This window comes from Scardinius erythrophthalmus, assembly GCF_964197995.2.
Source record: "Scardinius erythrophthalmus genome assembly, chromosome: 22".
Lineage (NCBI taxonomy): Eukaryota > Metazoa > Chordata > Actinopteri > Cypriniformes > Leuciscidae > Scardinius > Scardinius erythrophthalmus.
The window spans coordinates 17729850-17756604 of NC_138242.1; the positions used below are offsets into that span (position 1 = coordinate 17729850).

General features: G+C 35.5%; 1 protein-coding gene across 1 annotated transcript in view; it reads right to left on the reverse strand.

Moving 5' to 3' along the window:
- Window positions 1-1565: 1565 nt before the first annotated feature.
- Window positions 1566-26755, reverse strand: part of jph1a (junctophilin 1a) — a 39298-nt gene continuing 14108 nt past the window's right edge. Inside the window, exons 3-6 of the mRNA XM_081352509.1 lie at window positions 19562-19680; window positions 6615-7303; window positions 6421-6517; window positions 1566-3736 (exon numbers count right to left, since the gene is read on the reverse strand). Coding sequence (XP_081208635.1) covers window positions 6437-6517; window positions 6615-7303; window positions 19562-19680 — 889 coding nt within the window. The 3' untranslated portion in view covers window positions 1566-3736; window positions 6421-6436. The remainder of the gene's footprint in view (window positions 3737-6420; window positions 6518-6614; window positions 7304-19561; window positions 19681-26755) is intronic.

Sequence of the window (26755 nt, forward strand, 5' to 3'; positions counted from 1 at the left end):
CATGAACTAACAATGAGCAATATATTCTGCATTTAGTAACCTTTGCTAATGTTACTTAATAAAAATGTGCATGTTCTTTTTAGTTCACTGTGCAGTAATTAATGTTAATAGATGATCTTAAAAAAATATTTGGTACATGTTAAGATTAACAATTAACTAAGATTAACAAATGCTGTAGAAGTATTGTTCATTGTTATAGTTCATGTAGCTAACTAATGTTAAAGTCAATAATTTTAACCCTTAAAATCAGCAAAATCCCTTATCTTTGATCACCAAAATGACATATTTAAAGTTTTTTCCTTGAAAAAAGATGCTTCATGCCTTAAATTATCTTGAATGAAACTCTACACCCTTGTCTCATTTAGTATATGCAGTTCTATGAATATGCAAATTAGACCCGCCTCCACTCACTCACACCAGCTCAGAGATCCACTCGTTGACGTGATTGGTTACAAGGTAGTTTGTGATGTCAGAAACACCAGCGATTTCAAAAGGCATTTTTGTCTGTCTTTGATTCATTGCAAATTTAAAGAGAAAATACTCAGCAATGGGGTTGACTTATGCATTTGCACATGGTTTGTCTTAAAGCATATTAAAAACACCACATAGACATATCAACAACATTAAAAGCTTGAGTTTCACCACAGGGGGACTTGTGAACAAATGAAACCTTATTGTAAAGTGGTCCCATTTTAATATTGCATTGAATTTTAATATTATATTAATGATGATGATAATTATTAGTATCTGCCAGAATTTAAATATCAGTGCATCCCTATACCTAATAAAGCAAAAACTGCAGAATCTATTGGATTCACTGATTCAGAATCAATGACCTTAAATTTTTAAGTACAACAATTATGATGTTTAAGTCATTTCAACTTAAATTACATTAAATCCTCTATTTGGGTAATTTTGTCCCAAAAATGCTAAAAAAAAAAAAAGATTTAGTGTTCATCCTCTGGACTTTAGTCGCACTTGAACCACAAATACACACACACAAAAAGACTGGATTCGAGGAGTTTATGTGGGTGAAATAAAAAATTTAACGAATCCTTCACTCGGGGTCAATTTGAGCCCCTTAGGAATGAATGGAATGTGAAGAATGCTTCAGTATACATAGAAAAAACAAAAAAATGCTCAAAATTAAAACTAAAAATGCTAAATCTTGTGTATCTGAATGCATACTGAAGAGAAAAACTGACTTTAGGACCCAACGGAACACCAAAATTGCATAAAAAAATAGAAAAATATTCTAAATATTCTATAAATATACATTTTTACATAAACATATAAAAAAAGTCTAATTTTAGGGCTTCAGGACCCGAGAGGGAAGGATTTGTTATAGGATGCGAGGAGAGGTTGAAGGTTAAAAAAAAAAAAGTTTAAGTTAAAAAGTTAAACTTTTACCATAACTTATACCATTACCATAACAATAAGTCAAAACTTATTGATCATATAATTTTTTACAGTGCTTTAGCGTTGGACGAGAATCAGCCCATAGATGTGTTGTTTTTTACAGCACAATATTTGAAAAGGGGGAAAAAAGTATGGAGAAAGCAGACTTACAAGGTATAACATTTTATTATACAGATAATACCATAACTTTTCAATTACAGAAATACGTGGGGCTCTATGGGCTCGAAATGTAACAGAGATTAGGGTTTTTTTTTTGCATTGAAGGGTTCAAAAAAGTATTCCTGCATCCTCAGCATTTCAAGTCACATTGAATCATATATAGTTTTAGTGTTTTAATTTTGATGTGTGAGATACAATGCTTGATATAAAGGAGCTATACTGCTTTTGACAAAATACAGTTGTGCATTTCAATAGAAAAATATCTTAGAATTCGTATTGTAATGGCTGTGCTCTGTAAAAATTCTTATAAATAGAATAAACCTTATATAGTATATAAATGTCTTTTGTTTGTGCAACATCTGTTTTTAGAAAAATAATTCCTTGTCCTGTCCTGTTATAAGAGCTCCAAACTCTCCTTCGGAAAACATAAAAAAGAGCCCGTACACATTGCACTGCATTGTTGCACAGAATTGAAATACAACCAAATAAAACACGTCCTTCAAGAGTAAATTCTGATGCCTTAAACATTTACCTCAGATTGTTTTGAATCAGATATACAGGCGTTAGTCCATTTAAAGTCTCCATGCAAACGAAAACTAAAAGCAAATGAGGGTTTGAAGAAGAGAAAGCCCTTGTACACTCACCAAACACTTGAAACGATATCTAGAATTCCATATATAATAAATAAATCTTTAATAAACCTTCCAAAGAGGAAAAATGCGCATTAATATGATAAGAAGAATAACAAACAGAAGTAAAATTTCCAGATTTCCGAAAAGAAAATCATTTTACAATATAGTGGCACATTTAAAATCAATTCCCAATGACTGCGTCAGTCAAAATTTGCATACTACAGATTTAAGACAAAGACTTCATCTCGTACGAGGCTTTTTCCTTTATTTCGTTTGAGGTAAACTGAAGTACTGTTAAAGACTCTTAAAGGCAATGTCCTACTTCCTCTAGCGCCACCCGACTGTGGCACTACCTGACTTTTGATATCCAAAGCATCCAAGGTCACAAGCATGCAAGCAAGCCCTCAACGACTTTTTTTTCCCCTCTCCGAAACATCTCACCTGCCGTCACATGTCATACCTGACATCTGAAGCATGACAACTCTTCCACAACATCGCATGCACAAGGGCATAGGCTTCATTTACATAACATGACAAACAGTCAATTCCCAGAATTCAATAAATAACACACTTTATAAGACTTTTTGATTGGTTTTGCCATGTCCAGAATGGGCGTGATCAAAAAAAGAGCGGGAAATCAGTGCATCATTAACTTTTCAAATCCGTTCATGTTTTTCCTTCTCTTAAATACCAGAACAAATGGGACAGAACTACAATGTCCCTCATTGGTGAAAGATTAAACTCTGTAAGTGTAAAAATAAATCATATTGCACATTTTTAATAAATAATATAATAATTTTCCATTTTTCAAATAGTACCAATACTCACACACACAAAAAAAAAATTGGTAGTGATTTTTTTGCTTCGTATAATTCAAACACGGTGTTGATTGAGGTGAACAAACATAAAGGGAAGAAAGAAAGAAAGGTACATGAAAACGTGATGAGTACAGTAGGGAGCTTCCGAGAAGAACGAAGGAGATGTTAGAAGAAACTGCAGTGGGTCAGTAAAGGGTGTAAGACGGGACGAGTGACGCTGGTGTACGCGTTCGGTTTCCTCGCACTGGAACGGACGCCCGCCCGCTGCAGCAAAGTCCCCTGAACGCATTCCTCTGGCACTCGGAGCACATCTCCCAGTTACACGTCAGATGGTAAATGAGTAAGGCAGCTGCTCTTGCCCATCATGTAAAAGTGCATCATCAAACATTTCCAGTTAAGTCTCTGCCAGAAGCCAGAGACCTATGGAGTGGCTGATATTAAGGCTTTCCATCAGCAGATATGAGTCACGTCACACTGCATTCTCTTCTTCTGTTTCCATTTTAATGGTAATTTTTTCCCCTGAAATATTTTCATCTCGTTTACCAGAGCCGCGTGACATTAGACCATGTCATTTTCAAGGATGATGCTCTCTGGATTTCAAACTCCCATATGTTGATTCTTCAGCTCTCTCTGCTCTCTGGAGACTGCCTGGTGCCGTTTGGATTTCAGAAAGGTCATTGACACAACTGTGTGGGTTGCCATCCAACACTAATGGAATAAATGTTACACAGGGTTAAAAGGCACAATACATCCACAAAAATGAAGCTTGGGCTAGTTGTCGCAGGGACTGTTGCAGTTATTTGTATGTTGGCTTTAAACACATTTTTCAAAAATGTCTTTCTGGAAATTAGGATTGTTTCCATCCTCCAAACTGCAATTTCAGTTTTAGTATGAATGTACAGGCTACGTTCACTGTAAAAAGTTGCTGCCTTAAATTTTTAAGGTGAGACACTACAGGTGAATAGGGTAAAATTTTTAACTAGCAGAAATGACCATGAAACTTTCCCAGTTGATTACCTATATTAAAGGTACAATATGTATCTTTTTTTCTTTAAAAATAGCAAAAATCACTATATCTATGTTATATATTTTTTTAAGTTGTGTACTTACATTATCCCAAATGTTTCCAACAACTTTCAAACCAGGAGAAATTTGTAATTTAATTCGAAGACACGTCACATTTCTTTATTCCGTTTTGTCGCAGTCAATGGGTCATATCCGCGTTATCCCTGGTTTCCGCTCGTGCTGCCATAGCAACCAGAGCCCTCTGATAGTAACCAAGGCGACAGACGTGGACAACATTAGTTCGGAATGTCTATTTGCACGCTGTTGTTGTTTCGTTTAAACATTATGGACCATGGCAAGCAGACTTTGGATAAAAAAGGAGAACTAAAACAAGAATCAATATCAGCGCGGTGTTTTCGAGATGCCGAGAGCTCCCATAGACATTATATAAACGAGAGCTCCACGTCCGAGACTTCGACCGCTCCTACATGTACTTTATTAAACAGGTGAGCACATTTACATAAAACTAATCAATGTTATATAGTTCAACAATGATAAAATGTTAGAATATGATCTGTATGTTATTCTAATGTTGATCTAGCTTACTGCTATAGTCTCATACAGACAAACTAACACATACATTTAAACTTTAAATGTATGTGTTAGTTTGTCTGTATGAGACTATAGCAGTAAGCTAGATCAACATTAGAATAACATACAGATCATATTCTAACATTTTAAACACATTCAAATGCAGTTTAGTGTGCTAGTGTAATGTTAGACCAAGTATAACAGCGCTGCGTTACCTCACAAGTTTAATTTGTCTAATAAACTGACCTGTGAGTAGTAATTCTGCATGTAGTTCAGTAGAATGAAATGTCCATATTCCTTTTATATCCGCGGGAGCTCGTGTCGCGTGTGGAGCTGATAGCTGTCTCTTAGCAATGCCGAACTGCTTCATATCACAGTCATGATAAAAACATGGATGTATTTACTCATCCATTAACATTATTAGATCGGTCGGCTTGACGCTGACGACAAGATCCATAATTCTTAGCAAGTGTTGCGTCATCAAACTACGCCTTTGTTATTGTAAGAGGTTAGCGAGCCCTAGCGGCGAAAAAAATTACAGAGTGTACGTTTAAGATGAGAAAAAAATGTATTTAATGTTTAATTAATTTATTGTTTAATATTTTAAAAGCGAAATCTGAGTATTGGATAAATCCAGGTTAAAAATAATTTTTTCATTGTGTTCACATATTAGATGGGGAAAAAATTACAGAGGGATTTATGGATATCTACTTTTGTTATCCTGTAAATCAGAAAATACTGTCAATAGCTTTAAAAAAATTATTTTTCGCCATGTTTTTTGGAATAAAATGTTATATAAATCAGGCTAGGAATAATATATCTACAAATCCCTCTGTAAATGTCTTCATAATATAACTAGGTACAAGACTGGAAAGTTTGGTGTATATAGGTGCTACTGAAGTGGAGATTTCGGACTTGGAGTATGAGAGAAAAGTCATTTTGAGAAAACGGGCTTTAAAGATTTATCATCAGCCAATGAGGTGGCGCATTCAGCCCTTTTACTTTCACGACTGGTTGCTGATAAAAAGGAAATGACCATATTTGGATCCGACAGCATTGTACAGGAGAGAGAGAGCCTTCCAGTGGTGCATGTGATGACAGGGAGCAGACAGAGATCGTGGAGCAGCATGTTGAGTAAGAACGTCAACTTTTGTTGAATTTATGAGAAATCTACAGACGCAAACAGACACAGTGTAGTAAAATAAAGACCTAAATGTGTATTTCGGACTTTTTTTCACCAGAAGTCTGAAAGAAGACATGTTATTGAAGACAAATATCCAAAAATCTCAAAATTGACCAGTAAAAATTATGTTTTTGCCTGTCGTGTCTCGCCTTAAGTATAATCAACTTGGATGTTTAAGTCATTTCAACTTAAATTACATTAAATTGACTTAAAAAATGAGTTGAATCTTGTATAATTACATTTTTTTTGATCAGTAATACAGTAAAAGCTGTAATATTGTGAAATATTATTGCAATTTAAAATAATCACTTTCTATTTGATTATATTTTGAAATGTAATTTATTTCTGTGATGCAAAGTTGCATTTTCAGTGTCATACGATCCTTAAGAAATTCTAATATGCTGATTTGGTGCTCAAGAAACATTTCTTATTATTATCAATGTTGAAAACACTTGTGCTGCTTATTTGTAATTTTTTTGATGGAAACTGTGATAAAAAAAATTTTTGTCAGGATTCTTTGATGAACAAAGTTAAAAAGACCAGCATTTAATTTAAATACAAATTTTACTGACTCCAACATTTTGAACTGCAGTGTATAAAGAAAAAAGCTTACCTTAAATGGTAGTGTTTCATGTCAGGAAATGGACAAAAATGATTGCCAATCCAATGTTCAAAAGCATAACCATTGCAACCAAAACTGAGTTAGGACCCTGGGTAAAAAAGACACATGATGTAACAATTACAGCACAATCCATAAAAAGACATCTGTAAGTATAAACGAGACACTTAAAGTAGCCAAGCACTTACAGATTCTTCCGCTAGTGTTTCATCCGCCATATCTATGCTGGCTTTCTTGGTATCAGCTAAGCTCTTTGGTTTAATGGACTCTTGTTTCCTGATCTTGGGCTCTGGTTTGGGAGTGGGTGTCCTGACCAGTTTGGGTGGCGGAGGCATCCTGGCCAGGCTAGACTGTGTCATCTCAGGCTCATCATCTTCTGGTTCTTCTGGTGGAGGCATCTTCGACATTGGCTTCACATAGTAACTGTGATAAGCAGCATGTAGCTGCCCATTACCTGTGCTCGCAGGTTTGGACGGGGGCATAAGGGTCTTAGGGGGTTTTGGTGGGGGCACTTCCTGTAACTTGATGGCCGGTACAAGAGGAGGGGCGGATACTTTGGTGATCTCTGCCACAATTGAGGCTCTCTCTTCTTTGCTTATCTTGCGAGCTACACTACTACTGTCCTTGCTTATCTTTCGGGCTACGCTGCTGTTGTCTTTGCTTATCTTGCGGCTGGCACTGGGGTTGGGTGCTTGGCTCTTCTGAGGAGAGTGAGGAGGTGACGGGTTTGGGCTCTGGGCAGGAGTGTGGGTTGGAGTCGTGCCGTGGCGATAGAAAGGGCTGCTAGAAGACTTCTCCTTCTCCTCCTCCTCTTTAGGTGCTTCCTCCTTAATCTCATCCACCGGCTCACTGAACTTTTGTTTGATGTAGTCAAGTCCTGTAAGGAAGGGATCAAATGTTGGAGAAAGTTAGGGATATTACAAACTAGAACAGCCAATACAGGTCAGAAAAACCAAAGAACAATCCAAAAGAGATTCAAGGATTCCATACAAGTTAACCAGCATTTTGACAGCAAACTTCACTTCATTTTAGCCCAATTCTAGATCATAGATTAAAGTGGCCCTGTTATGCTATTTTAAAGGTTCATCGTTTTGTTTTGGAGGTTTCATACAACAGGTAACATGCATCTAAGGTAAAATAAAAATCAAATAAAAAATGTTTAGTTAGAAGATTCTGTCTCTCTAAACCCCTCCTTTACGTGAGGTTACTCTGCTCTGAATGATCAGATGGCCCAGTCTGTTGTGATTGGGCGGGTCAAAGTAGATGTTGTTTGTGGGCAGCCAATGAAACCATAGGCTGGCATTATGCAAATTCGTTACAAACCTATGAAGGCATTTTTATATTCAGTAATATTCTTTAAAATGAGATACTAGTAACATGTTACAGCCATGGATATTCCAAATCATAGCAACCAAAGCATCTCAGCTGGATGTTTTTTAAATTATAAGGTAATATTCTAAAAAGTGACGTTTTATATTTTATAACAATATATATAGTATTCAGTGTTTCCCCTACCATTATATAAGGGGGGCGCCCCGCCCTCCTAACGGCTCCCCCCGCCCCCCCCTGGAGGTCAAGTAATTTTGATTTGATTTTCTTTATAGCGCCAGATTACAATTTGTTATTTTATATAAAAAAAACTACATGGCCCTTAAGTAATATGTTATTTATCTTATTTCCACGATGGCATGTCTTTTCTGTCTGTGTTTGCGCGTTTACAATTATCCCAATGAGTGCGCACGTGCGCACACTCACACACAAACAAACACTTGCGTCACATACAGTTGAGCACAAGCGGACAGAGAGCGCGCGGCGGGAAATATGTTGCTGAACTGAAGATGGCAACACTCGCTCTACTGCGAGTAGCAGCCGGAGTAGCTCTCCTGCACCAAGTCTAACGCCCGGTTCACATATATTTCGTTTGCGGTGAGTATTTTTTTCCCGTACACTGCACGCGGATGCAGTCCGTCGATGATCGATCCGTTCCAGTTGCGGTGCGTATACAGCAGTGCAGAGATCGTTTCCGCACCGAGTCTATTTCTGCTGTGCTGCAAACGCTGAATTAAAGTGACAGCGCATGTTTCGTGATCAAAATGAACACCGATTGACCTGAAAATGTAGTAATTTCACCATAAGTGCGATTAATTAAATAAAATGTAGTAATCTCACCATAAATTTATTTAATTAATTACTACTTTTTTCACTTTAAGACTGAGTTAAAGCAAGGAAAACTACAATTTACCTCAACAAGGCGACATAATGAACAACACTCGTCTCATTCGTGGAGGTGGAAAAACAAGTTCTTTGTGACATGCAAGATTTATTGTATTAAAATTTAAATACAAAAGATTTTAATATAAGTACATGGTTAAATATTTTACCACTTGCTTGAACAATTTAATATATAATTATATAGAAGTAATGCATTGAATAATACATTGTTTAAATTGTGTTTACGTGAACGCGCGTTCACAGCAGTGGTGCGTCTGACAGGATTATTCTCTCCAATAAATGCATCATAGAAATAAAAACTTCTCATAAAAAAGCCCTTTTGAAATTTGTTTGTCATATATATGTATTAACTAACATTAACGAACAATGAATGACCAATATATTTGTTAGTATTTATAAATCTTTTTTTAGTTGGTAGTTAAAAAATAAAACTATTTAAGCTCTGGTCCATTAATATTAACAAATACTTCTATAAATTTAACAAAGGTTATTTGCAAAAGTCAATTTTAAAAAGATTTAAATATGTTTATTTATTTTTTTAAAGAGATATCTTATGTTAACATTTTTTAACTTTTACAAACCATTACCCTCCCAGACAATTTATGTGACAGATAGATAGATAGATAGATAGATAGATAGATAGATAGATAGATAGATAGATAGATAGATAGATAGATAGATAGATAGTGTCTGTGTCAATTTTCCCCAAACAAACCAACCAACCCCCCCCCCCCCCAAACCTGTAAACCTAGGGGAAACACTGGTATTGTACTGCAAACTTCACACATTGTTGCCAAATCTTAGGTCATCAGGGGGCCATACATTTAAATTAAAATATATTGTATACATTTGTTTTATAATATATATATATATATATATATATATATATATATATATATATATATATATATATAATATAATATATATATATATAAACAAATTAACACTGCCGTGATTTTTCCCTATTTTGGAAAGCCGTGGAAATACTATAATGGATTTTTTCTTTTGCTATAGAGTAAATAGGAATACGAAAATTATATTTGCTGTGATCTCCCATCCACCACTATAGATGTTTACCCAACTATGCTGACTTCTGCTTCTGGGAACCCCGGAAATGTGAAAGGGTCCATGAACACCTTCTCAAATCTATTCTGAAAAATAAAAGCCACTCTTTGTAATGTGTTAAACCGTTCTCTGATTCCCAACAAAAACCTTGGTTCACTCTGCCACTGAAAACTCTTAGTGCATCTAGATCAGTTAACTTAGAAGGTAACAGCAAAACTATGAATGATACAACGCTGAGTTTGCATAATAGAGCTTTCCGGGAAAATCATACGGCTCGAACTAGCTTAAGCCACTTAAGCCATTCTAGCAACTAGCTATTGCCCAAACAATTTAACTGCAGTTTAATTCACTTGACATCTCTGGCATCCATGATGATCAACTTCAAAGAGTGAGAGGGCATTCTTAATGTTTAAATGGCTTAAAGTATCTTCTGAACATAATTTCTCACAATAACTTGATAAGAGCTCATGCTTTATGGAGGGTCCATTCCGTTTCTTCCTGTCTGAACAGAACTTCTGTCACAAGTTCCTAGCATTGTCTGTGTTATTTACTGACCTAAAGGGACCATGGTAGCGCACTGCAAGCATAATTCACTCCCAAACAAACACGCCTGTTCTTCTGTCATTTACAGAAGACACTGATCTACTCATATGACCAGCTACTGACTAGCTGAAGTAGAAAACAGAATAAGTAACTGTTAAAAAGTTAGCAAAGTTAACTGTTCTTGATCATTAAACATAACATACTAATGAAAGAAAATACGTTTCTATCAACATTAAGACTGATTTTGATCATATGATGTCTCATGTTACACGCCTTTGTGTAGAGTGTTACTCCAACGGCAATAACTTAATCTTGTAGTTGCGGAGCAACTTAAAAATAAAGTCCACATAATGCTCTAAGATTGCTTTGATCTCTCTTTAATCCTCAAGCAAGACTCTGAAAGTGACAGACTGCTACCCTGGGATGGCACAATAGTAAAATACTGTATTTTATATAAACAAAACAATAAATACAATGCACTTGAGCAATTTTAATAATATTTAAATTCAAAATCATCTTAATAATACACCATGCATGACTATAAAATTAACAAACATCGAACTAGCGCACAGAACTACAATGGAAACTGAAAAACACACAATAGGGCATTAAACCAGTGATTCCCAAATAGAGTTACATGCACACCAAAGCAAAATTCGATTGTTTCCTAAAATCTATAAAAAAAAAAAAAAAATAATAATAATATATATATATATATATTTATATATATATTTTTAAGCAGTCAAAAGATTACAATTTAAACAGGTAAATAACAAATAAATTTAAAGAAATATTTCTAGTTATTTTAATCCAAAACAAGACTGGGTGTGCTACAGTGATATTTTTGAGGCAAATAATAGATATAAAATAAATACAAAATATTAATTTGTTCTCAGATGAAACAACAACATTTTCCAGGGCAACCACTGTTGCAAGATGAAGACAGACGGAAGCAGATTCAAAATATAAACAAGGTTTAATCCACAAGCAGGCGATAAAAGGTAACAGCACACACACACACACACACACACACACACACACACACACACACACACACACACACACACACACACACACACACAACAACAGACAGAGAACTGAGGAGAAAACGGAACTTAAGTGCAGATTCAAACAAGATAATTAATCAAACACAGCTAAACCCAACAAACTAATAATTTGTGACCATTTGTGACCATAGAAACAAAGGAGAAGCGGGAAAATCAAACAAAGGAACACGCAGGAACGAATGAAAACAAACTAAAAGTCCATGAAAACTGAAACTAACTGAACATAACTGACAGTACATCCCCGCAGGGAACAGATGATGAAGAGGGAGGGATGGTGGGGATTTGGAGGTGGCAAAGGGATGGTGACTGAAGGTGGCGGAGGAATGGTGACATATCATACTAGCATATTTTTTAATGGTCGTGAAGTAAATTCAAATTCAATAGTACCTACACAAACAGTACGGGAGCTTGGACAAAGGAAACACTGCTGCAGGCAAAACTGTGTTACTTGAAGCAACGACAGGATTATATTCATAATCAGAATGCATAAACCAAATCAGTACAAATGCATTACAAGCATGTAGGGCTGAAAAATAAAAGTTAATTTAAAAGCAATCCCATAGGTTTATAAGAATAATATGTTTCTTTGTGTTGTCCACAGATGACGGCTATATAATGGATAATCCTGGCCATATTCCAGCACCATTAGACAGGCCTATGGGGAAGCACGGGCCTTTAAATCCTTTGGAGCATTGCATCCTCTCCAGCCTTAAATTAGACCAAGCGTCAATAACAAGAGGTATTCATTTGATAGTTGACGGGACGGAAAGGCCTCATCTTCTGAGTTAAATGTGCTGTGCTGGAGTTAAAAAATTATGACAAATTATGGCATATGTGCGCTGTTATGAATTTATTTAGTATTTTTGTCTTGTTTCCACCCCAAAAAATATCTAACACCCTTCAAAGTAAATTCCAATATTTTTTTAGCACAATTGTATACCATAATAAGACATTGTTTCAGAGATTATTTATTGAATTAATCTTAAAACAAGCAAAAAATTCAAACAAATTTGGCCTCAAGGTAAGAAATATAAACTTCATTTAAAGGGGGGGTGAAATGCTATTTCATGCATACTGAGTTTTTTACACTGTTAAAGAGTTGGATTCCCATGCTAAACATGGACAAAGTTTCAAAACTTAAGTTGTACGTTTGGTGGAGTATTTATGTGACAAAAATACTCCTTCCGGTTTGTCACAAGTTTCGGAAAGTTTTTTTCGAGTATGGGCATGTGTGATGTCAGATGGGGCTGAATTTCCTTATACGGGTCCTAAGGGCACTTCTACCGGAAGGGCGCGCGCGCACCCGTAGACCAGAGCGAGAGAGCGAAAGCAGTACGCCCATCAAAGCGCGGTGCTCGGCTTTAGGGAAGTATTTGCCGGATTTGCAGATCGTCACAAAGCGCGCTTCTTCATTGAAATGCGCTACTATTCCATTGTTTTTCTATGAAAATACTAGTCTGATGTGCAAAACTGTTCCGCTTGCTACTGCTAAGTCACATACAATAACCCATAAACCAATTCATGTCCTCATAAACCACGAGTAAACACACACAAATGTTGTAAAACTTGCGCATGACATGGCGTTCTAAAAACACTGCGCTCAAGTTAAAATCATTTCTACTTTTAAAAAACTCTCGAGACCTTGTGTTTTTCCCCCATTTCACTGCCCATCTCACGTTTTTCTAAGCAAAAACACGTTCTGTATGTGTGCTCGTGATTCTTTAGCTCCGCCCACACGGCACGCCTCCAGCCGCTCGTTTTTTTCCGGAAAGACACGGTACAGCCTATCTTTCTTTTATAAATATAATAAAACTAAAGACTTTTTGGAGATATGAAGGATGCAATACTACTCTATAGGTACTCAAGATTAACATGAGATTGACTGAAACTGAGTGTTTCACCCCCCCCCTTTAAGATATATTCTCTGAATACAAGGTTTATATAAATTTAACTTGTTTTAAGGATGCTAGATGCTTATTTAAACAAGACAAAAACATTGCTTAAGAAATAATTTTTTATATTGTAGCAAAGCAAAAAACAATTCTACTTACTAATTAAATAAAAACAATACTGAAAACTACCTTAAAAGAAGATCTTACAACAACATGATGAGACATCGAGATGTATAATGAGAACTGTCATGTTGCCATGTGAAATTCAACTCCAAAAATAAGGTGGCAATAGAACCTCACGGCTCAAAATCAGCATAAGGCATTTGACAAAGATCCAAAGGCCTCTCTTATGACATGAGAAGGATTATGAAATCTTTTCACCCACAGTTAAGAGACACAACTCAATTACCTGATACTCAATTAAAGCGGTACCCTTGTTTTAACATGCATTATATCAAGATGCTACGACACGGCACAAACAAACCTAGGCATGCAATCAACCTTAAAGTTTTGTTTATTATCTACATGGTCCGGAATATTAATAGGATCTCTATCCCAATAAAAGCGGCTATCTGTCTTGATGGGGCATGTGATGGAGGGCCCGGGGGCTTTTGAATTTATTAAGCACTTCATAAATTCATGCCAGTGGAGTCTTGTGTGTATTTAAGATTCATGCCATAATGTATTTCATAATGACAGACAACTGATGGACTAGTACTGACTGATTTATAGTGGATCTATGTATATTTATCTTTCACTGTAGCGACAGTAAAATAGATCTAATAGAACAATAGATGTTCCTTTCCTTCTCATAGAAAAATACATTAATAAATTAAGTAAATTAAATACTATTAAATGAATACTATATATATTAATCGCGATTAATCAACTCTAAAATAAAAGTTTGTTTACATAATGTTTATATTTGCATATACAAATACACACATATAATATATATATATATATATATAGATAGATATAGATATACACACAAACATATATTATGTAAACACAAACTTTTATTTTAGAATCGATTAATCGCGATTTGACGGCATCTATCTATTTACTTTCTACATGTACTTGCCTTCTTTCATAATAATAATGATTATATATGTATAAAATAATATTTGTTTATAGGATAACAATATATTGTATATATCTTAATATATACATTAACTTATACATTATTTATTTATAATAATGTATGTCATAATCTGAGCCATCAAGTTTGTACTGGAACGGCATAAATAAAGAGGGAAAACGATTTGGGGGTCATAGGGTCAGGGAACCAGCTGGCCTCTGTGCACCTTGCATTGAAGAGATGGGCAATGATTTAAAGAGAGGTGGGAAGAGGAGGTGCAGTCAGGGTTCAAACGTCTGACTGAAGGAATGGACAGCTGCTCGCTGTCCTGCCATTTCCAACTATCCCTCCGTTAGCTCCCTGTAAAGGACACACTCGCTCCAAATATAGCGCAATTAACGTCACTCTATAAACCTCGTTGGGTAGACCATTTCAAACGGGACCTAAAGACAACCGTGGCGTCAGTGCAGCGTTTTTTTCTTGATGTGTTACAAAGGCATACATAACCTCTGCACTAATCTGCCATAAGCCAGAAATGTCAATTACGAGTGCTAGTGCTTACTCTTCTGAGCGGGATGTTTGAGAGCTAGTGGGAGAACAAGGCACCGCTGGGGATCAGGCGGATCAGGCCGGATCATATCAGAAAGCCACTTTGTTTTCATACGACACTTCAGATTGAACACACACAACTGTGTACATCAGCAAAATTTTATATTATTGTGCAAAGTTGCCGCATTCCTTGGCAATGTTTTTGAAAGAAGTCACTTCTGCTCACTAAGGCTACATTTATTTTATTGAAAAAAGTAGTATTGTGAAATATTATTACAACTTAAATATTATTACAACTTAAAAGAACCGTTTTCTATTTTGATATATTTTAAAATGTAACTTATTCCTGTGATGCAAAGCTGAATTTTCAGCATCATTACTCCAGTCTTCAGTGCTACAGTGATCATCTAATCATAATTAGAAATCATTCTAATATTCTGATTTGCTGCTCAAGAAATATTTCTTATTATTATTCATGCTGAAAACAGTTGTGCTGCTTAATATTTTTGTGGAAACCGTGATGCATTCTTTTCCAACATTCTTTGATGAATAGAAAGTCCACAACAACAGCATTTATTTGAAATATAAATCTTTTGTAAAATTATAAATGTCTTCTTTACTGTTACTTTTAATTCTAGCTGAATAAAAGTATTCATTTCTTTCAAAAAAAAAGTCATCTTAAGGGCCGTACACACCGGGACGAATATCGGCGCGCGTTAGTCGCCAGCGTTTTTCAACGCGTTTTTTGTGTTCACACCCAAGCGATTTTCGCTGACGATGAGCCGAGTGAACATGCAAATTCATTCCCTGACATTAGATGGCGCTTAATACCACTCCATAACAGTTCTCTTTTATCAAGATTTTTGTAGTCGCTGTCGCGTTTGTCACAGTTCTTTATGTTCACAGCTCTACATTCATCTTGCCTTGAATCCTCCTCGTCTTATTTCTTCCCAGCAGTGTAGACGCTACTCGGCATATATCTGCTTCGCCGTTACGTATGTGTGCTCGGCAAGACCGTTTTGTGTTTGAGCGCCCCCAAGTTGTGTTTTACTGTAACTTCAGAAGCTCCAGACACGTGAGCAAAAGCGCAAATCTCATTGGTCGGATAGTTTTTGACGCGGCGAGTCAAACCAAAAAAACAAACCCGAGGCGTTTTTTTTAAAAATGACGCTTTTACGCGTGGCGTTTTTCGCGTCGGTGTGCACACTCACATTGGCGCCCTTTGTTTAGTCACAAGGTGTTAAACGTCGGCGAATATCGCGTGCGAAATTCGTCCCGGTGTGAACAGGCCTTTACTGACCCCAAATTTTGATGCATATGTAACTATTTATTCATCATATCGCTGATGCCAAAATTTGAAACGAACAGCCACTTGAGGCTCTGCGTTATTAAGCGAGGTTTCTCTTCATGTCATCACCACTAACATTTCGTACCCTTACCGATAGTAAAATCACTATGTATGTACAGCTGTTTATGTATTATAGATAAATCTAAAAGCAAAATCTAATCAGCATCGAGCAAATCTATATTACATGGTACTATTTGACATTATATTTGTAAAAGGTACAATCAATCATGGCTGATAAGACAATAATGACCTCTGATGTTAACAACAAACCTACTTTAAAACTGAAATATAAAGAAGAGCAATAGCCTACAGTGTTTGACGTTGCACTGAAAGTGTTGTTTAACTGGATGCAGTGTTGGTTCAAGTAGACTCTGTGTGTATTTAATACTTGGAAAGAAGATGAATGACATGGGGAAATGTTTGTGAAGCCTAAGCAACACAAATGAACAAACAGAACCAGGAAACGCCCAGTTATCCAGGCAGAATATAGCATATCAGTTCTGTAAAAGAACTCATCTACATCAATACACAGAGTTCTACCACTTTCACTCATGAAATGTGAATGTCTGGTTAGTTTTAGCATGCAGGGTATGTACTGAAAACTTATCATATTAAATAAACACATGGCAGTTATGACCTCAAGTGTGTTAGTCATTAAATCTAGTGGCACTTATTAGAGGCTCATTAACAAATTATATCCTCCCTTGGATTAATCAACTATCAGAAGCACTACTATCAAAATAAACCTGTCTATTTGAATGAATCTAGTTTGACACATCGTGTTTACAGTGAACTGAATTCTATTCATCAACAAAAATGTATTTTCAAATTTAAATATATTACATAAACCAGTTTTACTAGTCAGTAGTGCTGAAAAGAATGCATCACGGTTTCCACGAACATATTAAGCATGTTTTTTGAGCAGCAAATATGCATATTAGAATGATTTCTGAAGGATCATGTGACACTGAAGACTGGAGTAATGATGCTGAAAATTCAGCTTTGCATCACAGGAATAATTAAAATAGAAAACAGCTGTTTTAAAATAGTTTTTATAGTGTTTTTTATTAAATAAATACAGCTTCTGTGAGCAGAAGAGACTTCTGCACAGAAAGAGTGTACTCATTTTCAATAGACACAGTCTAACGTTACAAATTCTTACAAAACCAGTTTCGCTTCATCTCTGAACAAGCCGGAATAAGGTGGTGTTTCTAACAATCTTATTCTAACAATACGGTGGTGTTTCTGTAATGTGTGTGCGGGTGTGTAAATGTATTGTAATGTACAATGTAAAGCGACCTTGAGCTACGGAAAGGCTCTCTCTCTATATATATATATATATAAAAAAAACTGGCATTAGATTTCACAAATAATGGATTTTGTAGTTTAATGACAAAAAGGCGGTAAATAAGGTCACTCAGAGAGTAAAAATAACTGGTAGAACAAAAAGTAAGCTCTGAGCAACAACAGTTCTCCCGAAACAGCTCAGTTTAATTAAGATATTATCTCCCTAACAGCGCTCGCAGAGATTTCCCGGTACCTGCAAGACATGACTCATTTGCTCAGTCACATCCAGTCCAACATGAGCGTCTCCTCTTGAAGGTGATTTCCAGTTATAGATCTGCAGAAATGTATATACCAGCCACCCCCCCTTGTGAGTTTGACCTTTCTCCCTTGACCTCCCTGTGCTCAGCTGGCAGGAGTTTATGTGTTTGTGTGGGGTTTGCTTCTGAAAACTGAGAAGTGTTTCTGGGACCTTTTCCATGAGAGGTGAGCGGCACAATAGAGCTGTGATTTGACATGCCCACTTCTTATCTGAATCCGCTTACTGATAGCAATGTGCCGTACGCACGACACACTCAACAAGCCTTGCATTCCTCATCCGGAGAACATTCTCGGTTTGATGTGGACCACATTCTTTGGCTGCTGTCTGAAATATTTCTAAAGGGAACTAGAACAATCACTGATCACAGTCTACTAATATTAGTGCTCTGTAATGTTGAGTAATACACTTTATTTGTTTTGATTAGGACTGCCAATGTAGGAGGCTCATTAATGTCGTGATGTTAATGATTACTGAAGTATTTTCTTTCTTAGCAAGACATCTCTCGAAGAAATTCAAAAAGATTAGACTTTATTGAAAAAAACAACAAAGCCGAGTTGCTAATCATCTATTACCTAAAAAGTGTGTTTTTGTCTTCTTTCCCAGGGTTTAACCCATCCTATTTGTTTGCCACAATTAATTATCAGACCTTCTGACTTCTTTTTAATGGTGGGATCCAGCCAACTAGTCTATTTAAAAAAAATAACATTTAATCCCATTCATCAAGAAAGTGTACATTACATGTAAACAGAACAGAACAGCTTGATTAATGAGTGTACCATTCAGTGATTGATGGATATTTTCTTCACTGTATTCCATTCTGTGTATCAACGCTGAGATGAGACGAGGCATACAGTATAGTGAGGTAGACCTTTTGAGGCCTACTAAAACTAGATTTTCCTGGTTTATTCCAGGCTTTGATATTAATATACTATCATGATAAAAAATGATATAAAAAACACATAATGCTAATAATGATCCACTACCACATTCAAATTTGAATTATATTTGAATCTACAAGTGCAAAGTTTAAAGGGACATAACTGAGGAAAACACATTCCTGTGGCCTCAAACAGTTGATCACTTTATATAGTATTTATATAGTATTTTATATAATATTTATATTTATATATATTTTAATAAATATTTACTACTATAGTATAAAATCCCATATCATATAATAAAAATATTATAAATTATATAAAATGTGGATAAAAACAGTATGACTCACGTCATCTGATATTTGTTGTGCTCAGAGCAACCATCTGCATGCTTCATGAACATTATGAAATTAAATCATGTTTAAGAGGCAAATAAAGGTCAATACTTTCAGATCTGTCAGGTGATCTAATAATTTTGGCCACCACTGTATATTAAAAATAGATTAGAGTACATTAACACATGACAGCCAATATTTACATATTAATACTTTGATAAATGTCAGTCATAACTGAGGTCAGAAATCTTAAAGGTACAGTAGCAAAAAAGCCTGATTAGCTCTCAGGGTCAGAGAAATATGTAATTTCACTGTCAAAAAAACTTGATAACCCAGGGAAAAGCATTCATGTCTTTGTGCTCTTTTGTTTCTACCCTCAACAGAGCTCCACTGAGCTAGTTTCATGTGGAGAGAAAGTATCTATTGCGATTTTTTAATTACAGGTGTTTGGTTATAATCTGGTGACTTTCATCATGGGTATTTATTTTTTTGCAGGGTGTGTGTGGGAAAGTAAAACATTTCTTCTGTATAAACTGTACCTGGTTGATGGAAGCTTGGAGATAATTCATAAGCCACAGCTCTGGCTAAGTCGGATTCTTGACATCCTGCAAGTGCGGCCTGGTCCGCTGCTTCACTCTTAGTCCTTGCGTGGGACGTCCTGTAACCACAAAAGTTAATGGCATACATCATTTTCTGGCATATATACATGCATATGTGTGTATTATACAAAAAAAAATACAAAAAAAAAACTTATATACACAGTACCTACACACGCACTCTATAATGTAAACACAAACTTTTATTTTGGATGCGATTAATCGTTGCCCAGCACTAATATGTAAATGTATACACAAATATATATCCACACACTCTTACAACTGAGTCTTTACTTTTTCTGAATGCTTCACTTTTTGGAACTTCATGTCCCCTTAATTTCACACTTCACATTAATTGTGAACTCAATCTATTAACTTGAAAGTTCATTTTCATAAGTATATCTATTGTCTTTTTGATTGTTTTGCTGTAAAAAGTGTGCTTATGCTATGTATATGAAATCCTGAAATATGCACAAACATATATTTAATACATTAAACACATACAGTACATACTGTTTAAAGTGTGTGTGAGTGAGCATTTCTTTGACTGAGTGGTTTGCTGAATGCTTGTGTTTGGGTTATTGAAACATAGATGCATTATCTTTTGTACTGTGGTCTGCCTTTAGCTGTGTATAGAGAGAGAGGGAGGCAGAGGGAGGTTGTGTGTACGTGCACATGTGTGCACACATGTATCTGTGTGTATGGAGGGTAGAGGATTCCTGTGCCTAAATAGTACTATGGGGTGTGCTGATCCCCGTTTTTGTCAAATCCAAATCCTGCTTTTACAAACGACAGGGACAAAGCATTTAATCTGGTCAGTGGGCACAGACCACAGGAACACATCCCTCTTACTCAGCACACAACAGACATAGAACACTAAGACCTGTACTCCAATAAATAAACTATTCTACTGAATAAAAAAATATATAATATTATATTTTATATATAATGAGGAAATCATATATTAGTATTTTAATATACTATATGAAGAGTTCTAAGTGCCATCTGAAATTTTCTTCTAGAATGATCCTTTTTATCAAGTTCACATATATTTTCAAGTTGAGTAATTTCACTTAAATGGCAATGAAAATGACCTATTAATTGTAATTTAAGTGAAATTACTGAACTTAAATATACAAGCTTTATAAAAATGATCATTCTAGAAGAAAATTTCAGATGGCACTTAGAGGCTTTTGCATCTGAACTCTTCATATATATTTTTATATTATATTTTAGTATTTTCACCAAAAACAAAAAGGTTTTAAGCCAGTTATTTATATATTTTACTATAGTGTGTCAGTAGGAAATATTCCTTTTGCCATTAATTGTAATAATCCAGTGAGATTTGTGTATGCACCAGAAGTGTAACAACAGTCAGTGGTCCACACAGAGATCTGATCTCACCATCATCAAGTCTGGCCCAAATGCAAAGGAGATCTGTGGCAACGTCTCCAAGACGCTTGAAGAAACCTGCCTAAGAGTAGAAATCTGCTTTTGCAGACTTTTGAACAGTATTGTATACACAAACACACACACACATATATATATATACAGGTCCTAAAAAGAACACTCGCCAAGCGCCAGATGTTAGTACAAATTGGTGTTGGCGAGTATATTATGAAACGGTGCCAGTTGCCTCGCAACGATATTATGAGTTCTAAAAATGCAAATTTGTGAGAATGTGAACAAACGTGAACGGCGCTCAAGACAGTTGATGGGGCAGTCCTGCATCGTCACAAGAGTTTAAACCTTCTCAATTTAAATATACAAGCTCAAGAAGACACAAAAGGGAACTAAATTTGTTACTCAAATGCTGTGTGGGAAGTTTTCTGTGCGCAAACATCCAAAATGCCCACCCAGAAATCCACTTCTCACTGGCAGTGCGCGGATACTGAATTGAGCTCTCTTTCACGTCTTCATGCGCTTGAACAGAAATATTCAAGCAAAATGATCTCAAAATGCCCATCTTGGCTATAGTTTCCTTGTAAACAGTCAGTTGTGCCTTAACTAACGTAAACAGTTGAGAAATAAAACGCAAGTGTGACAGTATATTCATTGGATCTGTGCATTAGCTCTTAAAGTGACAGTCAGCCTAATATTCCTGCTACTGTCTGTGTTTTTAATGCTAATCAAACAACAAAAAACAATCACTCATTGCTCTTGTCTGAATAACTTTTGTAACTTTAATTTATATTTCATTACTGCTAAAAAATATTTATGGCTGGTACATTTTCTTAAGTCATTGACCCTGTATATGAAGAGTTCAGATGCAAAAGCCTCTAAGTGCCATCTGAAATTTTCTTCCAGAATGATCATTTTTATAAAGCTTGTATATTTAAGTTCAGTAATTTCACTTAAATGACAATTAATAGGTAGTTTGCATTGCCATTTAAGTAATATTATTAAACTTAAGTATATGATTTTGATAAAAATGACCATTCTAGAAGAAAATTTCAGATGGCACTTAGAGGCTTTTGCATCTGAACTCTTCATATATATTAGTATTTCAATATTTCTAATTTGAATAACATTATTAAAATGTTAATAAAATTAATATTATTACCAATAAAAATCGTATCTTATATCTGTATATGCTTGGGTGGGACATGCCTGAGGAAGATACCAAGAGGACAATGTTCATTGCACAGCATGTGACGTTGTTGAGATTTGAAACTAGTGGAAACACACAGGATTACGAGGGTCTTTTTCTTAAGAGCAAAAGTCCCCATATGTCTCGAGGCGAAATAATCATGAACATAGGAAATTATCATACTAGCACACATAACAAATAAAAGTTTATGTTGTGTTGGGATCATGATAGGCTTGGCCTCCGGGCGGCTTTAATGAAGCCCGCATCATGCTGAAACACAAGCTTAGTTATCAAGAGGTGACCTGCTTCTCAAATCCCTTCAAAACCCCCAACGTGCTGCAACACACACTGTTTTCATCTTCTCACAGACAGGCCAGATTGAGTCTGTGCAGCGTATGCATTAGGCATTAAGGATTTTTCCCCGTCGGTTCAGAGCTATTACTATAACTATTACGCAACCCCAGCATCAAAAGCACAAAATAAACTCTCTAAAATGCAGGGGATTAGTCCAACTTGATGCTTCAGTAAGAACTACCTCCAAAATATGAGTCAAGTCAAGATTCACCAGCAGAATAAATAGGATGTCTGAAATAAATAGCTAAGTGTTCTGCATAATATCAATCAGTTCTTTCCTGTGACCATGATGGATCGAGATGTTTACGGCTTTGATAAACCCTTCTTAGACAAAATGGTGGTCTGTTTTAATTATTAACCTTATTTCAAATGCAAGAGGCCAGATGCTTTGGGATAGTCTGGCCACCAGTGCAAAAATAGCTTATCATTGGGGGACAAAGAGGTGCTTTCTGCCCAGATTCCGATTCTGACACATGTCGACCTCTATTTCCGATCGTCACATAATAACGATCATTGTAGAGTCCTCATGTAGACAGTGTGAAGCATGCAAAGCAAGTGATAAAGTGTGAGGGAGTTCTAGACGCATCTATTTGGGGTATGAGACAGACCGTGGGGTTATGGAGGCCCCCACTGACAGAATGTTTAACCTCACGGCCCTTAATAAGCAAATCCATAACGCTTTATTATAAATAAATACACCACGTAAGCTGTGTCAAATCTGTTTCAAAATTATTCACAGTAAAACCTCAATGAAGTAATACTGTACACTACTGTTCAAAAGTTTGAGGTCAGTAAGATTTATTTTTTGAAAGAAATTAATACTTTTATTTACATGATGCATTAAATTGATCAAAAGTGAAAGTGTTAACATTTGTAGAGTTACAAAAAATAAACGATGTTCTTGTGAATTTTCTATTCAAAGAACCTTAAAAAATGAAATGAGGTTAAAAATACAAAAATATTGAGCAGCACAACTGTTTTCAATATTGATAATAAGAAATGTTTCTTGAGCAGCAAATCAGCTTATTAGAATGATTTCTGAAGAATCATGTGACACTGAAGACTCAGCTTTGAAAATTCAGCTTTGCATCACAGGAATAAATTGCATTTTTAAATAGAAAATTATGAAAATATTTTATAATATTACTATTTTTTAATCAAATAAATGTAGCATCAGTGAGCATAAGAGACTACATTAAAAAATATTTTTAGTGGAGTCCAAAAGTCTGACACCACTATTTCGTATTTATTAAAGAATAAAAAAAAAACTCCCCCGTCAACATGAATTGAAAAATTAATATGAATTTGGTATACACTTAAGAATCTCCAATCTTTCTTATTTATTTTTTATTACTAATGTTTTCATTTAATTAAAAAAAACATTATTATTTTTATATTTTTTATTCCCAATTTGCAATGTGGTCTCAGAGACTCGACTGTACATACAACAGCATGCGAAGCATTATAGAATGAGAGAATTACAAATCCCTCTCTATTTCATATTCTCCCTCTATTCAAATCCCACCAGTTTCTGTGTGTACCTACTTCAAGACCTCTGGGTATTTAAAACCTCGGTATGCATCTCTGCACCCCTCTAATTTTAATGGTGCACTTGAATTTCACCCCCTCTTTGTGACCTCCTTTCAGGCCAGGGCCGGGACAAATGCGCCTGCGGGATTGGCTGGTCGTCCCTCAGGCCATTGGCCCACATTGAGACGAGCTAACATGGCTGAACAGAAACCAGTTTTGCCAGTTTTTATATAAGGATTAAGATGAGAGCTGATGCCTCCTGATCACAGCAAAAGGTTCATTTCCACCCGGAGCTATTTGCGGAATCTACATTTACTAACACTGTTTTACAGTGAGCCGGTGCTGGCAATTGGTACAGTATGTGCCTGCCTCTCTCTCTTTCTCTCTCTCTCAGTGACCTTCTCCCTCCCACATTTTCTCAGTTATACAGGAGATATTTGCATTTTATTCAACAAGCCAAAATCTGCCCCCTAAGATTCTTACGTGGTACACAGACATAAATCAAACTCTGGGTCTCAGTTATGAGTCATAATAAAGACCAGCGTATTATGCATTTGAATAACTAATAAAGAGGTTTATATCACTTTGAATAGCAAATCCCTGTAGGCTATGAAAAGGGCTGATGAAGCCCTGGATAAACAGTATCTAAAAGGGATAGATCACACAAACAGAAAAATCGATGAATTATTTACACCCTCATGTTGTTCCAAACCTTTATGACTTTCTTTCCTCCATGAAACACAAAATCTTGTTGCACAAGTCTTTTCCATACAGTTCATTGATTGATAATAGCCCCATAAAAGTAGCATAAACACACGTTTAAATGTATGTGGTCAATATGTTTTTTTTTAAAGACATTATAAAAATACAATGAAATGCAGCAAAAGTGACAGTAAAGACACTAATAATGTTACAAATTATTTCTATTTCAAATAAATGCAGTTGTTTTTAACTTTCTATTCGTCAAAGAATCCTGAAAGAAGTATAATGGTTTCAACATAACCTATTTTTACTATTTTAAGTATAATGGTTTTTCTAAAACCTACAGTTGTGCACAACTGTTTTTCAACATTCATAATGTCAAATGTTTCTTGAGCAGCAAATCAGCATATTAGAATGATTTCTGAAGGATCATGTGACACTGAAGACTGGAGTAATGATGCTAAAAATTCAGCTTTGCTATCACAGGAATAAAAAAACATTTTGAAATCGAAACTCAGCAAGTAGAAAATAGATCAATTTCAACATTTTAAATTGTAATAATATGCTGTTTTGATCAAATAACTGCAGCCTTGGTGATTATAAGATACATATAAAAAATACTGACCCCAAACTTCTTGAACAGTAGTGTAATCCATATGATTTTGGATAATAGTATGCAAAATCTTCTCAAGTCACTTTACAACTTTGTGTGATAAGAGAGAGAATAAGATAATTTGTGTGAGAATAAGAACATATGGTTCTTATTCACTGAGAACCACTGAAACCAAATCATTGAGCAATTAAGTTTAACATGAATCAGGTTAACATTTTAGACTGAAGGTTTGTTTATGAATTGGACTGATCCAATTCTGGAGTTCAACTCATTGACTCTATGATTTAGGTAACGGTTCACTGGAAGATCATCAGTGAATACTAACTAGATAAAGTTCTTCTAAAGTCAGGCGATTTAGAGCAATTTATGTAGTTTTTTGGTGTGTCATTTTTGAAACATGACATGTTAAAAAATAAAGTGTTCAAAAACGACCTGAGCGTAAATGATGAGACCAAATGATTTTGAAAAACTATATTACAATACTGATTAAGCACATACATAGAATGAGTGGAATACACTTCAGATAATCAGTCAGATGTTGAAATGTAGTGTTTAGCATGCTTACAATTGTATACAATTAGCACAATGCTTTTACATACATGAAGCATCTGATGCCGGACTCCCAGTGGGAATGTGGAATTATGCTGACATAATTAATGGCTTGCTAAAATAAACAACAAAACATAATCATTTATCCAAGCTGTGTTGATTTGAAAATGAGTTGAGGAACAAAATGGTATGTGGAACAACCTACATAAACAATGACAAGAATACAGCCATCTGAAGATGTTAATGCTTTGGCATTCTGTCAGTCTTACTGATTAATGAGCATATAAGCACATTTAATCTAGAAAAAGATCTACAGCAACACAAAACCAGATCCTAATATTTATCTAGTACAAAATGAGAGAAGACTTTCAGAATGAGATAAATGAGGCTGATGGGAGACTTGATGTAGGATGCTTTGTTGTGCAAAAATAAGGCAAAACAGTGGGATCTCATCCAAAAGAATTGTCGTTAATAAAGAATGTTTTACAACATGGCTGAAATTAGAAATGAATCCTGGTTGTCTGCTGCAGGCAAGTTCAGGTTAGTGAGCTGTTCAACACGTACATATCCCAAAAAGTCTAAAGAGGCAACATCTCTTCAGCATCCATTACCAAACCATAGACAGATGCTTGGCAGGGAAAATAGTCAAAATCAGCTTTGATTAAATAGAAAATACCCAGTGCATGGGCATTTCTGTCTGGATTAGCTCTTTAATCTCTTTTTGACATACTTACTTTGAGTGGCAGTCATTGACGATTTAAAGTATTCCAGATATCACCAGCTCACAATAACCCTGGAT